Below are 19844 nucleotides of genomic sequence, written 5' to 3'. Positions count from 1 at the left end.
ATGATATAGATGAAAAATGTTTTGTCCCCTTACTTGAAAGGATAATAGATAGACGTTCGGCTCGATCTATTTCTTTATCTCTCCATGAATTGTATGTTTGTAACAATAGGGACAGAATTTTCGCAATTCCAACCGACTAGGCGTATTGTGTCGATTCTTTTGAGTAATATATCTGGAAACGCCCCTTGATCCCTTATTAACACTCTTTCGAACACAACCAGTACATTCCAAAATCACTTTTACTCGAACATCTTTACCCTTAGCCATGAACCTCCTTTGTATATTTAATTCAAGCAACTTTTCTATTTTTCTTGAAGAAAGGAAAAGAAAAAAATAGAAAAGTTGCAAAAATAGAAGTTGCTAACTCGAATTTCTAATCACAGTAATTTCATTTAAGTATCTTGGATAATACGCTTATCCTAGACCCACATTTTCGTTTCCATTCGAGCCTGAGAGCCTAAGTTTTGATAAGGTTGAATCCACTTTCTTCTTTACTCAACTAATCCTATTTAGTTTTTTTTTTTAAATAAAAAGAGGGGAGGGATTAGTCACAGATAGTTGATTCTAGCTCTAATCTTCGTTAACCCCTTACCCGTCTCAATAACTAGACTCAAAAAAAGGGGAATGTCAACGCATCTGGGAAAAAACGATTGATTTCTATTAATAGACCGGCTAAAGACCCAAACCATAAAGTACTTAGTACCGGTGCCACGGAAAGATATGTTTTGAAATCGCGCATTGAAAATCCTCCTTTTTCATTTCTTTAATATATAAAATAAAAGTAATACATATCTAATCTATAATCCTATGTATAGAGTCAAAGACTACTTGTATTTGTACACGAAATCCCTAAAAAAAAATCTACGTACTTTTACTTTTTTACTTCGAGTCGATAAGATATTTTTTTTAAGAAAAAGAGTAACATGCCCCTTCCTATTGAACTGAGCATTCCCGAAACGAAAAGTCTTTTTTTTTTCGTTTACAACAGGTTTTTCATATACATAAATATACAAATCCTTTTTATTATACCTTATATGATAAAAGACCAAAAAGAAGAGGAAATAGCAGTGCAGTTTAATTATGAATTTATATGAGAAATAAGAATGTGGAAAACAAGACAAGGATGTTTTACAATTACACTATAAAAACCAATTGAATTGAAAGGGATGTAGCGCAGCTTGGTAGCGCGTTTGTTTTGGGTACAAAATGTCACGGGTTCAAATCCTGTCATCCCTACCTAATTACTTTTACTTTGAGAAGTAAGTAGGAATTAATTGAAATTTTGATTCAAATTGGACATGCCTAATCTCTCATTTTATTTATTATACTCTATATGATAAATAATGTATGCATGCAAGATGTAGATAGAGTTTTCAGTTATAAAAAAACCCTTTCTTTCCAGTCTTATCTATTTTGATAAGAAAGCGCTCTTAGTTCAGTTCGGTAGAATGTGGGTCTCCAAAACCCGATGTCGTAGGTTCAAATCCTACAGAGCGTGATTCCATTCTTGTTAAGTCAAATTGAATTAGACTGAAATAAATGAACAGTAATCGAATCTAAAATTGACCTCCTCCTTTCTTTAATCCACAGGAGGTCAATCAAAAAAAATTTGTTAATTAATCAAAGATCCAACTGATCACCACGTCTGTATTGTAAATATGCAGTTACAAATAATCCAGCCAAAGTAATAGGAATTAGGCCTAAGACAATTCCAAATAGAAAAACTTCAATCATTTCAATTTGTTTGAAAAAAAAAAAAAAAGAAAGGTAATATCTATCCATAAATATTAATCTGAATTGCCCATGAATCTCAATAACCAAAAATTCTCAATTGCTGCAGTAAAGAACTAGAAACATGGGCGGAATCCCCACAGAAACATTCCTTGAGTTGTTCATTCAATTAATTTCAAATAAGTCGTATCTTGTTTAGACCTATAAATAGAGCGGAGGTTATAGTTAAAGCCGCTAGTAAAAAACCGAAATAACTAGTTAGAGTAGGCATGAAGGAGCTAACTAAAATATGTTCTTTTTATACATATGTGTCTAAAGCATTTACCTAAGTTTCCATTTAGAAAAAAAAAATAAGCAAAAATCGCAATTCAAAGAATAAGTTCAATTGAATATTTTGAATTCATCAACTATTACATTATAGATGTCACTAACAAAAATAAAGTAAGGTCGGTATAAAAAAAACGACACGGCTGATTATCTGTGACATCTACGCATCTCATAATTTTCAATCAACATATTTTTTGCAAAACCTTTGAGTAAACTAATCTAATATTAAAATAATAATAAATATAACTATGGAATTTTCTTCAAAAATAAAATGTTATTTGTTTGAATCACTCTAGAATAAAATGAAAAATCATTTCTATTGGGATCAAATCGATTTTTTTTTCGAACGAACAGGTTTTTTATTTTATAATTATAACACAACACTTTTTAGTTTTTATTTTCAATTGAACTTATTAGCCTCAACAATTGGGTTCATCCAGATAAAATAAATAATCTTTTGAATGAAAAGAAAAAGATTATCATCATTCAAAAAAATCTTTCTTTTTTCCAACTCGGTTATTGGAAGAATATGATAATCTTCTTCCGGAATTAAAAAAAATGAAAACTAGTTCCATATGCACAAAAAAAAACAAAGAAATTCTCTCGTACTTCATTTAAATATTAACTGAAATCGCCTTGCTGTGTCAGAAGAAGGATAGCTATACTGATTCGGTATACTCTAAAGACACCTTTGGTACTATATTGGTAATCCTACAAGATCTTTACGTTTTTACGTAAAGTCAAAAGTAAAAGGAAATTTACTAATTTCATCTTTTACGGATTTGCCTTTGACTGTACAAGAATATGTGGAGCTCAGCATGTCTGGAAGCACAGGAGAACGTTCTTTTGCTGATATTATTACCAGTATTCGATACTGGGTTATTCATAGCATTACTATACCTTCCCTATTCATTGCGGGTTGGTTATTCGTCAGCACAGGTTTAGCTTACGATGTGTTTGGAAGCCCCCGGCCAAACGAATATTTCACAGAGAGCCGACAAGGAATTCCATTAATAACTGGCCGTTTTGACTCTTTGGAACAACTTGATGAATTTAGTAGATCCTTTTAGGAGGCCCAATGACCATAGATCGAACCTATCCAATTTTTACCGTGCGATGGCTGGCTGTTCACGGACTGGCTGTACCTACCGTTTCTTTTTTGGGGTCAATATCCGCAATGCAGTTCATCCAACGATAAACAAAACCGAATCCGAATTATAGAGCTACGACACAATCAAACCCGAATGAACAAAATGTTGAATTGAATCGTACCAGTCTTTATTGGGGGCTATTACTCATTTTTGTACTTGCTGTTTTATTTTCTAATTATTTTTTCAATTAAATAAAAATAAATAAAAAGAAGGAACGAAATATATAGAATAGGAATGCTCTTATCCCATTCGGAAGGACCTCATTTCATAATTATCCATGACTGTTTATGTCTCTAAGCACGACTACTTGATGAAATGTGGAGGGAAGTGGGGTAAATGGCCGATACTACTGGAAGGATTCCTCTTTGGATAATAGGTACTGTAGCTGGTATTGTTGTGATCGGTTTACTAGGTATTTTCTTTTATGGTTCATATTCTGGATTAGGCTCATCGCTGTAGTAATTGCATGAACCGAGGCATAGATATGAAAGTATAAGAACTTAACGGGACCTTCCTTTTCCCCTCGAATTAGACAAACAAAGAAGGGGGAGGTCCCATTAAATTCTTTTTTTAATTATCATAACTTTTTAGTCAAAATTTTTCGTATAAATGAAAAAAAGAGCCCCCTTTCAATATTTTTGGAAAATTTATTTAGTCATTTCGAACATATATTCCTCCACAGTACTTATTGATCGTTCCTAAATTGTTAGAAAAAAGAAATCATTTGATTTACTGAATGATACAATAGAATCTAGATTTTTCTAGATTAAATAGAATGCAAGAAGTTCCATTTGTTCAATATATTTCCCTCTCACTTTTTCAGTTTGTCCACTCCTTAATACGTGTTACGTGTAATAATAAGAAAAAGAGTTCAATCTCGCGAAAGACTAAAAATTCCGACTAAGACAAAGGGAATCAAGACTCATTAACGTTTCTTTCGACACACGACAAGTATTGTAAAATTCCTTGTCGTGTGTCGAAGACCGGGAAGGCAAAGAATCCTATCTAGAATCATTTGTTCCCCTCATTTTTCTTTTCGTTATATTCCCCGCTTAGTCTAGTATCCAGCCGAATTTGATTCTCAAATAGAAGACTTTTGATACACTTTATTATATTGAAATACCCAAAATATCATATGATAATATCCAAATTTCGATTGGAAAAGGTGAAAAAGTAGAATAGTCGTCTTCGCAATCTTCTATATATTAAAAGTAATAATCTAGTATCAAGTAATTCCAAACTTCTGGTAGATGTAGAAGAAAAGTATAAACAAACAAAAAGAACCTTCTCATAATTTTTTTATTTATTGATCGTCCAATATTGTCAAATAATTGTTAATTTTGTTCTTGTTACAAGTTTGATATTGATAAATCCACGAATCTAGAAATTCATTTCGGACAATTGAACCTTCTCGAACTGTTTCTTTTTAAGAACCAAAAAGATTTGTGCCAAAATAACAGATGCAAAGAAGAACAAAAGACCTTGTACGCGCAGTGGGTCTTGAAGTACTATTTCGGCATCTCCCTGACCAAATCCACCCACATTAGGATTACTTGTTAATGGTTGATCAAGTTTGATAGATTCACCCTCTGAAACAAGAAGCTCTGGTCCTGGAGGGATAATATCAACCACTTCACGTCCATCCGAGGCATCTGCTATGCTTATTTCGTATCCGCCCTTTTCTTTTCGTACAATTTTCTTTACTATACCTGCTGCTGTGGCATTATAAACTGTATTATTACTCTTGCTTCCGTCAGGATAAATCTAGCCCCTTCCTCTGTTACCACCTATATATATGGGATATTTTAAGAAGTGAACATCTTTCTTAGTGGCAGGATCCGGGGAAAGAATAGGAAAGGTAATTTCACTATATTTTTTCCCAGGAACGGGACCTATTACAAGAATATTTTGTTTATTGGGGCGATAGCTCTGAAAAGAAAGATTGCCTATCTTTTCTTTCATCTCTGGAGAAATACGATTGGGTGGGGCTAATTCAAATCCCTCAGGTAAAATAAGAACAGCCCCCACATTCAACCCCCCCTTTTTGCCGTTAGCAAGAACTTGTTTTAATTGCATATCATAAGGAATTCGAACAACCGCTTCAAATACAGTATCTGGAAGGACCGCTTGTGGAACTTCAATATCCACGGGCTTATTAGCTAAATGGCAATTGGCACATACAATACGTCCAGTTGCTTCTCGTGGATTTTCATAACCTTGCTGTGCGAAAATGGGATATGCATTCGAAATGGAGGATCGAGTTATTATATATAACACGAGCGATATGCAAATGGATCGAGTAATCTGTTCTTTTATCCAAGAAAAGGTATTTATAGTTTGCATGGTCCAATTATTGATTCCGAAAATTTCTACAATAAATTGGGTAGGTTGCTAGTATAGTTCCCTATCCCCGATTCTGTTATTTACTTTAAGTGAAAACTAAATTTACTGAAAGAATAGTTTATTACTGGAATATGGGAGAAACTTCCCGTCTTAGATGGGTATAAATAGAAAGAGGAAGTCAATTTTGTAATGCTGTGATTATGTACAAAGTAACAAACATCGCGTTCAAAATTCGAATTTGATTTATATCCGTATACCCCTTTTTCGTCTTTTCAGTCATTCATTGAATGATAAATCACTACAAGTGATGGGGATACACGATTTAAATAACGGAAAATCCAATATTTCAAGATTGTATCTAGAATAACTGGAAACGTAGAAACAAGACTAGATATAATTTGATCATTATGGGCAAATCCAAAATCTTTGTAGATAGAGCCAATCATTAGTTCCCAACCATGGGGCGAATGAAATCCGATACATAAATCAGTTAATAAAAGAATCGAAAAGGCTTTTATTGTGTCGCTTAAGTTATATAGGAATTCCTGAACCCAAGAGTTAAGAAGAATAAGTTCTTTATTTCCCAGAACAGAATAACCGCTTAGAATAAGGAAACAGATTAAATTTGTCGAGAAGTGCAAAATCATGTGGATACAATCCGCATTGTGCATTTTGATCAATTGAATAGTTTCATTGTGAATTCCTATACGAAGCTTTTGTAGATGTGTTTCCGGGTATTCCTTTATCATTTCGTCCAACAAGTGGAGCTCCTCTAATTCGATGAATTTTTCTAGAAGATTATTTTCTTGAATATCGTTCAAAAAAGTTTCTGATTGCTTAGTATTCCACCAATTAGTAACCCAAGATTCCAGACTTTTTTGAAATGATAAAGAGATCCACCAGGGTAAAAATACTATAGATATAAGATATAGAAAAGGAATAAATATTTTCTTTTTTTCCATTTTATTTTTCATCTATAAATTGTTAATGAACCTGTCGCGTTCGTCGACGTTCTGCGATCTAATATTTTTCTCAAACATGAATTCTATTCCAATGTATCGAATCCATGAATCTCTTCTTTGTTTTTTTGTGATTTGATAGTGCTAATTAGTCCTTGACTCGCGAAAGAATACAGAAATAGAAAAAAGAGTCCACTGAAGAAAAAAAAAGAGTGTTTACGGCTATTGAAATTGCGAAAAGTGAAAGCAAAGCAATTCCTGCCTGTCCATGAATACGTGGCAGAATCGCTTTCTTTTTCAAAATACTTCAATTGGTACACGCAAAAAAGAGGCCAATTCAGCAGCTTTTTGTTCAATTTCTCGTGGAGTCATATTTTCATCAGTACGCGTCAAAGGAATGGCTCCCTGGCCTCTAATTTCCAGATAAAGAACACGACGAGTAGAAATACCCTCTTTAAGTTCTATTCTAATAGATTGGATATTCTTTATAAGATATCGGAAAAGGATGCGACGATTTTTTCCAGGGAATCCCCAACGAAAAATACATACTATTCCTTCTTTTTTATCGAAAAGATCATAACCACTACCTACATTCCACGAAATTGTACACCACAAATAAGAGCTAATAAAGAGGCCCGCGATCCCATAGAAAGACATCACAATTCCTTGTGGAAAAAAAAGAATTTGCTGGGTGGGAAATAAAGATAGCAAATTCCTACCAAGATAGCTGGAAATTCCAACCAATACGAATCCTAATGAACCTAAAAAAAGGATAAAGGCCCAAGAGAAATTACTTATTTTTCGAGATCCCGTTATAAGTTCTATCCATATACGTTCTGAGCGCCAATTCATACTAGATTTGGTTACATTTAATTTGAATTGAAAAATACCTCAAATGAATTGTACTTTCCTTACTCTGTCTTGTTTCCGAGGTAACTCTCATCAACTAGTCCTATTCTGATGTCGGATGTGTTTCACTTTCTATTTAAATATCCTACGTAAATATTTATTTCTATTTTCCTTTTTAGTTAGATCAAAAAAATAACATGTACTCCTATGTCGTCATCTTTCCACATACATTTAAAGTAAGGGTTCTTTCGTTTATGTTCATTCGTTTATGTTCATAAGAAATCGCGTGGTATACCATTCCACTAAATAGATATCTATGTTATGATTCAAGTCTAAGTCTTGAAAAATGAGATTTGAACCCGAAAATCTAAACAATCTTATTTTTTTGAACATAAATAAATAAAGACGCCATTGCAATTGCCGGAAATACTAGGCCTACTAAAGGCACAAAAATAGAGGGAAAGTTCATAGTTATTACCTCGATTTACTATAATTGTATTGTAATTGTACCTGTTTGTTATATTTTTTGTTGTTATTATGCTATTGTTATTATATTAATAAATTAATTAGAATTCTAATTCTATAAAATTAATATAATTAATATAGTATATTAAGAAGTACATAGTATATTAAGAAGTACAAGGAATGTAGAACTACAAAAGAAATTCACTTTCTACATATAATATATGATAATCAACTTTACTTTAGTATTCGTCATCTTTTTTTTCTTTATTTTGCTTCTACTACAAGAAAATACACGATTTCTTATAAATTAAATTTACAAAGGATTCGTTATAGTTTGATCCAAGGGGTATTGTTAATAAAGATTCACAAAAAATATTGAAAGATCTAAAAAAGCTATTTTTGAAGTCTTTGTTTTTTTATTCAAAAATTAGGATATCGCCAACGAAAAAACCCCATCCTTAATTTCTGGTTTTTCCTTTTATTCCGATAGATTCCAATAAAAAAAAAATACTTTTTGACACAAATAAAATAATTGACTTTAAACTTTAATCCGCGACTTTATTTTGATTCAAAGGAAAAAAAGCATGCAGTTGAAATAACTCACTTAGAACGCCTTTTAAAAGATTACGTGGTACGATTGGATCAAATAAACCTTTATGGAATAAAAATTCGGCTGCTTGTGAACCTTCAGGTACTGTCTTATTCAATGTTTGTTCAATTACTCTTTTACCCGAAAATGCAATGTAGGCATTAGGTTCGGCAATAATAATATCCCCCAACATGCCAAAACTGGCTGTCACCCCACCAGTAGTAGGCGATGTAAGGATTGACACATAGAATAACTTTTTATTTGATTGATAATCATATAAAACAGACGATATTTTCGCCATTTGCATTAAGCTCAAGCTTCCTTCTTGCATGCGTGCCCCCCCGGAAGCACATACTATAATAAGGGGTAGGGTTTTATTGGCAGCATATTCAATCAATCGGGTGATTTTTTCCCCTACTACAGATCCCATACTACCTCCCATAAACTCAAAATCCATAACCCCAATTGCTATAGAAATACCATTTATTTGACCTATACCTGTTTGAACAGCTTCAGTTAAACCTGTCTTTGTTTGATAAGAATCAATACGATCTTTATAAGCTTCCTCCTCTGAATGAAATTCAATAGGATCCATAGAGACCATATCTTCATCCATAGGATTCCAAGTACCCGGATCAATCAGAAGTTCGATTCTATCTGAACTATTAATTTTCAAATGATATCCACATTGTTCACAAATACCCATTTTTGACTTAAGCAATTTCTTATAATTTAATGCATAACAATTTTCACATTGAACCCACAAATGTTTATATTTTTGAGTTACATCAAGATTATTAGAACTTTCTATTCTAGGTAAATTACTATCATTTGTGCTCGTTCTTTTACTGAAATTTTCACTCCTATTTCCACTTTCATTAAAAATGTAATTCAAAATGTAACTGTCACTGGAATTGTCACTACCACTTAGGATGGAACTCCCAATACTGATTTGAGAATGAAGATATCTGTCAATGCAATTATTAATGTGATTATTCCAACTATCTTTAGTATAATACCCGGAACAATCGTTATAAGTATCGTCACTCTTAGATTTCGAGTTCAGATAACTTGAAGTCCAATACTTCGAAAAAGAACTTTGTAGTTCACTCAGAAAAGAATGATCGTTATCAATCTCAAAAATTTGATTTTCAATATCAAAATATATGGAATAACTGTCCCCCCTACTATCTATAAGTAAAAAAGTATCATCAGAGATGAAATTCGGAATGTCCCTGACACGAAAGAAATTATCAATATTACTGCTGTAACTAAAATTGTCACCATTTCTCCAACTATGAATGCTTTTTTCTGTATCATTTAGACTCGGATCTTCCTTTCTACTGGTATTTTCAATAGGACCAAGACTGTCCATTGATTTACTTAATCCACACTTATGTTCGAACCCTTTCTTAGACAACATCGAATTGAACCACCATTTTTTCATAGAGCTTTCTTGCCCCCTATTCGCATGAAAATAAAATAGATGAATAGTCATTCGATGAAAATCAATTTGAACATTTCTTGTCAGAATAAGCATCTAGATCCAATCACGCAGATTATTAACGAAAAATGAGTAAGTATTCTTAAGTATATTCTATTGAAAGAAGTAATTCTTTCTTGTACAAATCCGTGATATAACTTCGTTGTATATGAATATGATAGAACTTTTTTCTTTATCTTTAAAATTCGAAAAAATTCTAAAGAAAAAGAAAAAAGGTAGAATTTCCAAGGTCAGGTCAATTTATATAAAAAAAATAAAGAATATATCTTCTATTTTATGAAATGAAGAATTTTTTTTTCGTCGAATCCCGTCTAATATAAGACCGAATAAGTTTCTATTCTAATACGGAACGAAAAGGACAATATACAAGATAGGTAGAAGGAGTTCGTATACTTGACTTAATATCCACAGTCATAGGCCGAACCCACGGAATATGTATAAGAATCTACCAATTCTACCAATCCTAGGGATCCGTAGGATTAATTGTGGATCCAAGACAATAATAGAAAGTTTGAGTTGTTTAGTATTCAATTTTGAATTGAAGATCTTGCTTGTATATAAAAAGAAGTTTCTATAAATAGAGAGATACAAGATATATACAAAAATTGTATTCGGCTCAATCCTTTTTAGTAAAAGATTGGGCCGAGTTTAATTACAATTCAATTAAGAGACCGAACATTAATGACTTAGACTAAATTGTATCCATTGCCGGGAATTCAAATTTGATTTCCTTCCATACTTCACAAGCAGCAGCTAGTTCAAGACTCCATTTAGCAGCTTCACGAATAATTGTATTACCCTCGCGAGCAAGGTCACGTCCCTCATTACGAGCTTGTACACATGCTTCTAGAGCTACTCGATTCGCTACAGCACCCGGTGCATTCCCCCAAGGGTGTCCTAAAGTTCCTCCACCAAACTGTAGTACAGAATCATCCCCGAAGATTTCGGTTAGAGCAGGCATATGCCAAACGTGAATACCTCCTGAAGCAACAGGAAGAACACCAGGTGTGGAAACCCAAGATTGAGTGAAAAAGATACCGCGACTTCTGTCTTTTTCAGTATAATCATCACGTAGTAAATCAACAAAGCCTAAAGTAATATCTCTTTCCCCTTCAAGCTTACCTACTACGGTACCAGAATGAATATGGTCTCCACCAGACAGACGTAACGCTTTAGCTAGTACACGGAAGTGCATACCATGATTCTTCTGTCTATCAATAACTGCGTGCATTGCACGGTGGATGTGAAGAAGTAGACCATTGTCTCGGCAATACTGAGACAAGCTAGTATTTGCAGTGAATCCACCTGTTAAGTAGTCATGCATTACGATTGGAACTCCCAACTCTCTAGCAAATACAGCTCTTTTTATCATTTCTTCGCAAGTACCTGCGGTAGCATTCAAATAATGCCCTTTGATTTCACCTGTTTCGGCTTGTGATTTATAAATAGCTTCGGCACAAAATAGGAAACGGTCTCTCCAACGCATGAACGGCTGGGAATTCACGTTTTCATCATCTTTGGTAAAATCAAGTCCACCACGAAGACATTCATAACATGCTCGACCATAGTTTTTAGCGGATAACCCCAATTTGGGTTTAATAGTGCATCCCAATAGGGGACGACCATACTTGTTCAATTTATCTCTTTCAACCTGGATACCGTGAGGCGGGCCTTGGAAAGTTTTGACATAAGTAACAGGGATTCGCAAATCTTCCAAACGTAGAGCACGCAAAGCTTTGAACCCAAATACGTTACCCACAATGGAAGTAAACATGTTAGTAACAGAACCTTCTTCAAAAAGGTCTAAAGGATACGCTGCATAACAAATATATTGATTTTCTTCTCCAGCAACGGGCTCGATGTTGTAGCATCGTCCTTTGTAACGATCAAGACTGGTAAGTCCGTCGGTCCATACACTTGTCCATGTACCAGTAAAAGATTCGGCAGCTACTGCAGCCCCCGCTTCTTCAGGTGGAACTCCAGGTTGAGGAGTTACTCGGAATGCTGCCAAGATATCAGTATCTAGGGTTTCATACTCAGGAGTATAATAAGTCAATCGGTAATCTTTAACACCAGCTTTAAATCCAACACTTGCTTTAGTCTCTGTTTGTGGTGACATAAGTCCCTCCCTACAAATTCAATTTAAAATTTTTTACAACAAAGCAACACGGTCTACTCGACATAAATTCGGCCTTAAGAAAACCTTTTACAAGAATCTTTCATAAAATTCTCAATTAATATTATCAACTAATCAAAATGGTTCGTTAATAGACCATGTATTTGATTCGCCAAATACATCATTATTGTATACTCTTTCATATATATGGTGCAACCCAACCGTAACAGTTGTTCTTTAGGTTTCTAATTTATTAACCCCTTTGTCCCCATTTAAATGGAACGAATTAAATAATTCGAAATTTACCCTTGACAGGGGTATATGTTGTATATGTATATCCTAGATGTGAAAATATGCGGAATTCCATCATGAAAAGGCTAGACATAAATCTATATACTAAATACGAACTAGGTCCCAGTTCGATAGAAATAATGAATCATAAAAAAAAATAGAGTTTAGAGTTCGGGTTCGATTTCTGTAGATAATATAGAAAGTATTGTCTAGAATGATAGGCAAATAAAAGACTTTCTCAGGATTTTTGGTCATCCATTTATTTGATATTTTGAAAATAGGTGGGTTGAATTTGATTCGTTTGGATGGTACCAACAAAATGGATTGCTAACTCCTATTTCTTATTTAATTAATCGATCAACTTGCTATCGGACATTTTTTTTTTTTGGATTCGATAATTTTCATTTTCGCAAAAAATTTCGACATATTTTAACTATAATATTATGACAATCAATCCTACTACTTCTGGTTCTGGGGTTTCCACGCTTGAAAAAAAAAACCTGGGGCGTATCGCTCAAATTATTGGTCCGGTCCTGGACGTAGCTTTTCCTCCAGGCAAGATGCCCAATATTTACAATGCTCTAGTAGTTAAGGGTCGAGATACTAGTGGTCAACCAATTAATGTGACTTGTGAGGTACAACAGTTATTAGGAAATAATCGAGTTAGGGCTGTAGCTATGAGTGCTACAGATGGTCTAACACGAGGAATGGAAGTTATTGACACAGGAGCTCCTTTAAGCGTTCCAGTCGGCGGCACGACTCTCAGACGAATTTTTAACGTGCTTGGGGAACCTGTTGATAATTTAGGTCCCATAGACACCAGCACAACATCTCCTATTCATAGATCTGCGCCCGCCTTTACACAGTTAGATACAAAATTGTCTATTTTTGAAACCGGAATTAAAGTGGTAGATCTTTTAGCTCCTTATCGCCGTGGAGGAAAAATAGGACTGTTTGGGGGAGCAGGAGTGGGTAAAACAGTACTCATTATGGAATTGATCAACAACATTGCAAAAGCTCATGGGGGCGTATCCGTATTTGGCGGAGTAGGTGAACGTACTCGTGAAGGAAATGATCTTTACATGGAAATGAAAGAATCCGGAGTTATCAATGAACAAAATATTGCAGAGTCAAAAGTGGCTTTAGTCTATGGTCAAATGAATGAACCGCCGGGGGCACGTATGAGAGTTGGGTTAACTGCCCTAACTATGGCGGAATATTTCCGAGATGTTAATGAGCAAGACGTACTTTTATTTATCGACAATATCTTCCGTTTCGTCCAAGCAGGATCTGAAGTATCCGCCTTATTGGGTAGAATGCCTTCCGCTGTGGGCTATCAACCTACTCTTAGTACCGAAATGGGCTCGTTACAGGAAAGAATTACTTCTACAAAAGAAGGGTCCATAACTTCGATTCAAGAAGTTTATGTACCTGCAGACGATTTGACCGACCCCGCTCCTGCCACGACATTTGCACATTTAGATGCTACTACCGTACTATCAAGAGGATTGGCGGCCAAAGGGATCTATCCAGCGGTGGATCCGTTAGATTCAACGTCAACTATGCTCCAACCTAGGATCGTTGGCGAGGAACATTATGAAACTGCGCAAAGAGTTAAGAAAACCTTACAACGTTACAAAGAACTTCAAGATATTATCGCTATCCTTGGATTGGACGAATTATCTGAAGAAGATCGTTTAACTGTAGCAAGAGCACGAAAAATTGAGCGTTTCTTATCACAACCCTTTTTCGTAGCAGAAGTATTTACAGGCTCTCCAGGAAAATATGTTGGCCTAGCAGAAACAATTAGAGGATTTCAATTAATTCTTTCCGGAGAATTAGATGGTCTTCCCGAACAAGCCTTTTATTTGGTAGGTAACATCGATGAAGCTACCACGAAAGCTATAAACTTAGAAATGGAGAGCAAATTAAAGAAATGACCTTAAATCTTTGTGTACTGACTCCTAATCGAAGTGTTTGGAATTCACAAGTAAAAGCAATCATTTTATCTACTAATAGTGGCCAAATCGGCGTATTAAAAGACCATGCCGCTACTGCGACAGCCGTAGATATAGGTGTTTTAAGAATGTTAGGCCTTGACGACCAATGGTCAACAATGGCTCTGATGGGCGGTTTTGCTAGAATAAGCAATAATCAGATTACTATTTTAGTAAATGATGCTGAGAAGGGTAGTGACATTGATCCACAAGAAGCTCAGGAAACTCTTGAAATAGCAGAAGCTAACTTGAAGAAGGCGGAAGGAAAGAGACAATTAATTGAAGCAAATCTAGCTCTCAGACGAGCTAGGACACGAGTAGAGGCTCGCAATACAATTTCGTAAGCTGTTGGTGCGTCCGAATAATCAAAAGAAGTTCCCTTGTCGGTAGAATCTATATATAGAATGCAACAAAAAAAAAAGAAATAGAAAAATTTATTAGATACCCCAAATCGAGGGTATCTAATAAGTTTTACCTACTATTGGATTTGAACCAATGACTCCCGCCGTATGAAAGCAGTACTCTAACCGCTGAGTTAAGTAGGTCTTTTATCATTCCAAAGAGGACTAAATATAACTATCAGATAGATAGATTATAAATCCAATATTGCTTATTAAGCAATATTAATTAAACAGATCAAAGAACTATGATGTTGGATCGTGGAATATTTATCTTGACAAGAAATTATCTACATGCTAAAATAGGGAGCATAAGTACAAGGGCTATAGCTCAGTTGGTAGAGCACCTCGTTTACACGCGCGCCAATGTTTTTCAGGGGAGTCCATCATGCAATCAAAAGAATTAATCTTTTTGATAAATCGATGTCTTACTCTATGACTTTATAGGAAACAAAACAAGAGAACAATAGCCTGACAATAAGTTCTAGTTTGGTCCGATTTAAGTTAAGTGTCCGTTTAGTTACCATTACCAAACAGAACCCATTATTGATTTGAGATATTGATAGGGTAAATACCCAGCCTATTAAATGCTAGGCACAATGAGTATAAGGGCCTCAAAAAATCTCTTTTCGTCCTATGAACTTTAAGGTGTATGAAGTTTCATATTGGATTCGTTAATCCGAACGATAGAGACTCCATTTAATTTTTCAATTGATCTAGGCCAAAGGCAGACCTACGTCAATATAACTCTTCTTTGAAACACTTTGGTAGTGCTTTTGAATCAAAATTCAAATAAATAATGAATCGGAGCACATGGAACCATTTTCTTTCTATCAAGAAAAAATATGGTGGACTAACTGGTATTTATATCAGTTAATGAAAGAGCCCAATGCAAAAAAAAATGCATGTTGGGTCTTTGAAACAGTTCAAATCATTTTGCGAATAATAAGTTTGATCTGTTTTACCGAGAAGGTCTACGGTTCGAGTCCGTATAGCCCTAGTAAATTTATATACTAGCGAATGAATATTAATAATTCATTCCAACCTAATCAACTATAATTGAATGGAATAAATAGATCGAGGAACACCCTATTTAACTGTGATATGATTTGTTTAATAGAATTTAATTTGTATCCAAGCCTCGGTTTGAAAAAGTCTCTTTGCCAACGTTTCATCGGCAAAGAGACTTTTTGTCTTTATATACCTTACCTATCAAAGCGCAAAACAAGTAGTCTTTTCTTTCCTTATACAATCAATAGAAATACTCTGTCGGAATTAGAATTAAATAAACTATACCAACATAATTCCAATTCTAAAATCGAAATTCTTCAACATTCTCTTACACGAGAATTCTCTATTATAAATAATATATAAATAATATAAATAAAAAAAGCGGAAAGAAAGAAAAAAATTCCAAATTGAATTATGATTTTTTTCCGGTTCAATCTTTTCTTTCTTTAGTTATATAAAATCGAGGTGAAAGTGAGAAAGTTTTATTTGTATATATAAGATAAGAACAATAGAATAATTCTATAATATAGAATAAAAATTACAAGTGGAATGGAAAACAAAACAGAAATAAGATTCGAGTCAATCACTCTTGAAACGGAACACATCCCGCAGTAAACAAACGTAACTCGGTTGGTTAGGCGGTTCACTCAAAATAAATTGTTGTTTTAACTAAAAGAGTTAGAGTTATAGATAATTTGAGAATTCCAATTCGAATCAACTAATTCGACATATTTTCCACATTCATAAGGAGTCCGTCTATGTTTCTACTTTATGAATATGATATTTTTTGGGCATTTTTAATAATATCAAGTGTTATTCCTATTTTAGCATTTCTAGTTTCCGGAATTTTAGCTCCGAATAGCAAAGGACCCGAGAAACTTTCGACTTATGAATCAGGTATAGAACCTATGGAGGATGCTTGGTTACAATTTCGAATCCGTTATTATATGTTTGCGCTAGTTTTTGTTGTTTTTGATGTTGAAACCGTTTTTCTTTATCCATGGGCAATGAGTTTTGATATATTGGGTGTATCCGTATTTATAGAAGCTTTAATTTTCGTGCTTATCCTAATTGTTGGTTTAGTTTATGCATGGCGAAAGGGAGCATTGGAATGGTCTTAATCCCCGAATATTCCGACAATAAAAAAAAAAAGAAAAAAATAATAAGATTGAAACAGTTATGAATTCCATTGAGTTTCCACTACTTGATCGAATAGCCCAAAATTCAGTTATTTCAACTACATCAAATGATCTTTCAAATTGGTCAAGGCTCTCGAGTTTATGGCCGCTTCTCTACGGTACCAGTTGTTGCTTCATTGAATTTGCTTCATTAATAGGCTCGCGATTCGACTTTGATCGTTATGGACTGGTACCCAGATCGAGCCCTAGACAAGCGGATCTAATTTTAACAGCAGGTACCGTAACAATGAAAATGGCACCTTCTTTAGTGAGATTATATGAGCAAATGCCTGAACCAAAATATGTTATTGCTATGGGAGCATGTACAATTACAGGAGGGATGTTCAGTACCGATTCTTATAGTACTGTTCGAGGGGTCGATAAACTAATTCCTGTGGATGTCTATTTGCCGGGCTGCCCCCCTAAACCAGAAGCAGTTATAGATGCTATAACAAAACTTCGTAAAAACATATCTCGGGAAATCTATGAAGATAGAATTAAGTCTCAACAGAAGAATCGATGTTTTACTATCAATCACAAGTTTCGTGTTGAGCGTAGCATTCATACCGGAAATTATGATCAAGAATTGCTTTATAAATATAAAATTCGATCTACTTCCGAGATTCCTCATGAAACATTTTTCAAGTACAAAATCTCATCATCTTCCCATGAATTAGTGAATTAAACAGGATTCTTTTTTTTTTTGTTTTTGGAATTGTAAGCAGCAAGTCAATTTTGATAAATCTCATCGTATCGTTAAAGTCAATGTAAAATATTTATACAAAAAAGGAAGGAGATATAAACAAGATGCAGGGTCGTTTTTCTGCTTGGCTAGTCAAACACGGGCTAGTTCATAGATCTTTGGGCTTCGATTACCAAGGAATAGAGACTTTACAAATAAAGCCCGAAGATTGGCATTCCATTGCTGTTATTTTATATGTATATGGTTACAATTATTTACGTTCTCAATGTGCTTATGATGTAGCACCAGGCGGGCTGTTAGCTAGTGTGTATCATCTTACGAGAATAGAATACGGTGTGGATCAACCAGAAGAAGTATGCATAAAAGTATTTGCTTCAAGGAGGAATCCTAGAATTCCGTCCGTTAAGAGGCATGCCCGCGCATACATACTATATTTGTTTGGTTGCATCTTATTCCAAGACAAGAATGGTAATTATGTCTAGTTGATCTATTTCTCAGTACTACGAGACTTAGGACGGCTGTCATGTACAGTTGGAGCAGCGCGACCCTTGCATACATATATCCCCATTTGTGTAAGGCTATCTCGTAAGGGTGCCAAGGACATATGAAGGTGCTTGTTAATCCTTCAAATATGGTCATGGGAACATATTCATATTGGGAGGCCAGATATCCGGATGGTTCAACACATTAGGGAACAAGCTTAGCTTGATGATGCTAACGATTCTAGGCCGATTTTAAGTACTAAATATTAGCTATGGAAGGATCCTTTAGCAATGAGGTAATAATAATAATAATCATTTCTTAGTTATATTAACACTATGATAATGTGGAGTTTCATCTACCGGATTGTGTAATGCGCTAGTTTGGTTTGGAGCAGCCTATTCCGGATTCCTGTAACATGCAGGTTGCACTACACCCGTCTGATCAGAGGACTAGGGATAAAAACTACTTGATTCGACATAAATCACATATAGATGCGTGCAATGACCGAGCAGGCCAACTAGTTCAAGAAGCGAGCTATATCGGCCAAACCTTGGGTGCGTATATGGTGTGGTATAAGCAGATCACGAGACTACGCATCACGAATCCTGCATTTGCACAGCCGGCATCGCACCTAACCATCCCACTACCACACTATTCATATGTTTTCTTTTATGCTACAAAAAGCATAATGCGTATTCGTGATTTTAATAACACTTCATTATTTATATGCCTGGCCGAGCGGCTCAGAACGGGCCCTTATAGAATGCACTAGCGCGATACACGGGGCTATTGCATTGCCCTTTGATAAAGGGTACCGACTATATTCTCAAACCTTAGGCTATATCAACGCGTCGCTGATTGACGCCTTAAGTCAAACAAGGTATGATTACCTCATCCCGACTCTCCTACTGACGCAAATGCTACCCCGGGAGCCTTCACCACTCCTCCCCATTCGATCTAGACATATAGCATGGTAGTCGGTGACGAGCTCCTGTTTTTGATGTTATCTCGAAGGCTAATGAGTCCACATGGACCATCCTAAACAAATGCGTTCAGCAAACAAGGTCAGAGACGCTTGGTTGTTGAGTGGGGGTGGGTGGGTTGGGGGAGGTGGGGGGGGGGGAGTGTGATAGTGTGTGTGTGTGAGTGTGTGAGTGTGAGTGTGTGTGGTGTGTGTGTGGGGTGTGAGTGTGTGTGAGGGTGTGTGAGTGGGAGTGGTGTTTGTGTGGGTGTGTGTGGGTGTGTGTGGGTAGTGTGTGTGTGTGGTGTGTGTGGTGTGGTGTGGTGGTGTGTGTGTGTGTGTGTGGGTGTGTGTGGGTGTGTGTGTGGGTGTGTGTGGGTGGTGTGTGTGTGGGGGAGTGGTGTGTGTGTGTATGTGTGGGTGGTGTGTAGTGTCTGTGTGAGTATGTGTATGTGTAATGTGTGTATGTATGTGTCTTGTGTGTGTATGTGTAATGTGTACGTAGGTGTGTGTATTTGTATGTGTATGTGTGTGTCTTTTATTGTGTATGTGTATGTCTGTGTATGTGTATGTGAGTATGTGTATGGTGTATGTGTGTGTATGTGTATGTTGGGTAATTATGTATGTGTGTGTATGTGTATGTGTATGTGTGTGGTGTGTGTATGTGTGTGTAGTGTAATGTGTATGTGAGTGTGTGTGTGATGTGTCTGTGTGTGTGTGGTATGTGAAAGTGCTGAGTGTGTGTGTATGTGTATGTGTGGTGAGTGTGTATGTGTATGGTGTATAGA

At 35.4% G+C, this 19844-nt stretch overlaps 6 protein-coding genes, 2 non-coding genes and 2 pseudogenes across 8 annotated transcripts; 6 read left to right on the top strand and 4 right to left on the bottom strand.

Annotated features, from left to right (window-relative positions):
* Nucleotides 1-1162: 1162 nt before the first annotated feature.
* On the top strand, nt 1163-1236 carry TRNAP-UGG (transfer RNA proline (anticodon UGG)). Its single transcript has one exon. It is a non-coding gene; the product is annotated as a tRNA-Pro (tRNA).
* Nucleotides 1207-3284, top strand: LOC130810769 (cytochrome b559 subunit alpha-like). The gene is made up of 2 exons (XM_057676899.1): nt 1207-1259; nt 2744-3284. The coding sequence occupies exons 1-2, from the start codon at nt 1207-1209 to the stop codon at nt 3126-3128; spliced, it is 438 nt and encodes a 145-aa protein (XP_057532882.1). The 3' UTR covers nt 3129-3284.
* TRNAW-CCA (transfer RNA tryptophan (anticodon CCA)) lies at nt 1425-1498 on the top strand. Its single transcript has one exon. It is a non-coding gene; the product is annotated as a tRNA-Trp (tRNA).
* Nucleotides 3285-3530: 246 nt separating the features above from the next.
* LOC130811471 (cytochrome f-like) lies at nt 3531-6532 on the bottom strand (annotated as a pseudogene).
* A 276-nt stretch (nt 6533-6808) lies between these two features.
* Nucleotides 6809-7363, bottom strand: LOC130810768 (photosystem I assembly protein Ycf4-like). Its single transcript, XM_057676898.1, has 2 exons — nt 7306-7363; nt 6809-7098 (listed from the first exon to the last, which is right to left on the bottom strand). Exons 1-2 carry the CDS (start codon nt 7361-7363, stop codon nt 6809-6811), a joined length of 348 nt encoding a protein of 115 aa, XP_057532881.1.
* Nucleotides 7364-7988: 625 nt separating this feature from the next.
* Nucleotides 7989-10139, bottom strand: LOC130811453 (acetyl-coenzyme A carboxylase carboxyl transferase subunit beta, chloroplastic-like). The gene has a single exon (XM_057677778.1). It carries the CDS (start codon nt 9952-9954, stop codon nt 8371-8373), a length of 1584 nt encoding a protein of 527 aa, XP_057533761.1. The 5' UTR covers nt 9955-10139; the 3' UTR covers nt 7989-8370.
* Nucleotides 10140-10465: 326 nt separating this feature from the next.
* Nucleotides 10466-12055, bottom strand: LOC130811455 (ribulose bisphosphate carboxylase large chain-like). Its single transcript, XM_057677780.1, has one exon. The coding sequence runs from the start codon at nt 12035-12037 to the stop codon at nt 10610-10612; it is 1428 nt and encodes a 475-aa protein (XP_057533763.1). The 5' UTR covers nt 12038-12055; the 3' UTR covers nt 10466-10609.
* Nucleotides 12056-12337: 282 nt separating this feature from the next.
* Nucleotides 12338-14408, top strand: LOC130811454 (ATP synthase subunit beta, chloroplastic). Its single transcript, XM_057677779.1, has one exon. It carries the CDS (start codon nt 12769-12771, stop codon nt 14263-14265), a length of 1497 nt encoding a protein of 498 aa, XP_057533762.1. The 5' UTR covers nt 12338-12768; the 3' UTR covers nt 14266-14408.
* A 368-nt stretch (nt 14409-14776) lies between these two features.
* On the top strand, nt 14777-17651 carry LOC130811456 (NAD(P)H-quinone oxidoreductase subunit K, chloroplastic-like; annotated as a pseudogene).
* LOC130811457 (NAD(P)H-quinone oxidoreductase subunit J, chloroplastic-like) lies at nt 17651-18109 on the top strand. Its single transcript, XM_057677782.1, has one exon. The coding sequence runs from the start codon at nt 17717-17719 to the stop codon at nt 18092-18094; it is 378 nt and encodes a 125-aa protein (XP_057533765.1). The 5' UTR covers nt 17651-17716; the 3' UTR covers nt 18095-18109.
* Nucleotides 18110-19844: the final 1735 nt, after the last annotated feature.

The sequence above is a fragment of the Amaranthus tricolor genome, chromosome 4 (assembly GCF_026212465.1).
Source record: "Amaranthus tricolor cultivar Red isolate AtriRed21 chromosome 4, ASM2621246v1, whole genome shotgun sequence".
Taxonomy (NCBI): domain Eukaryota; kingdom Viridiplantae; phylum Streptophyta; class Magnoliopsida; order Caryophyllales; family Amaranthaceae; genus Amaranthus; species Amaranthus tricolor.
The sequence above is the reverse complement of the archived record's forward strand: the minus strand, read 5'-3'. Positions and strand labels throughout refer to the sequence as shown.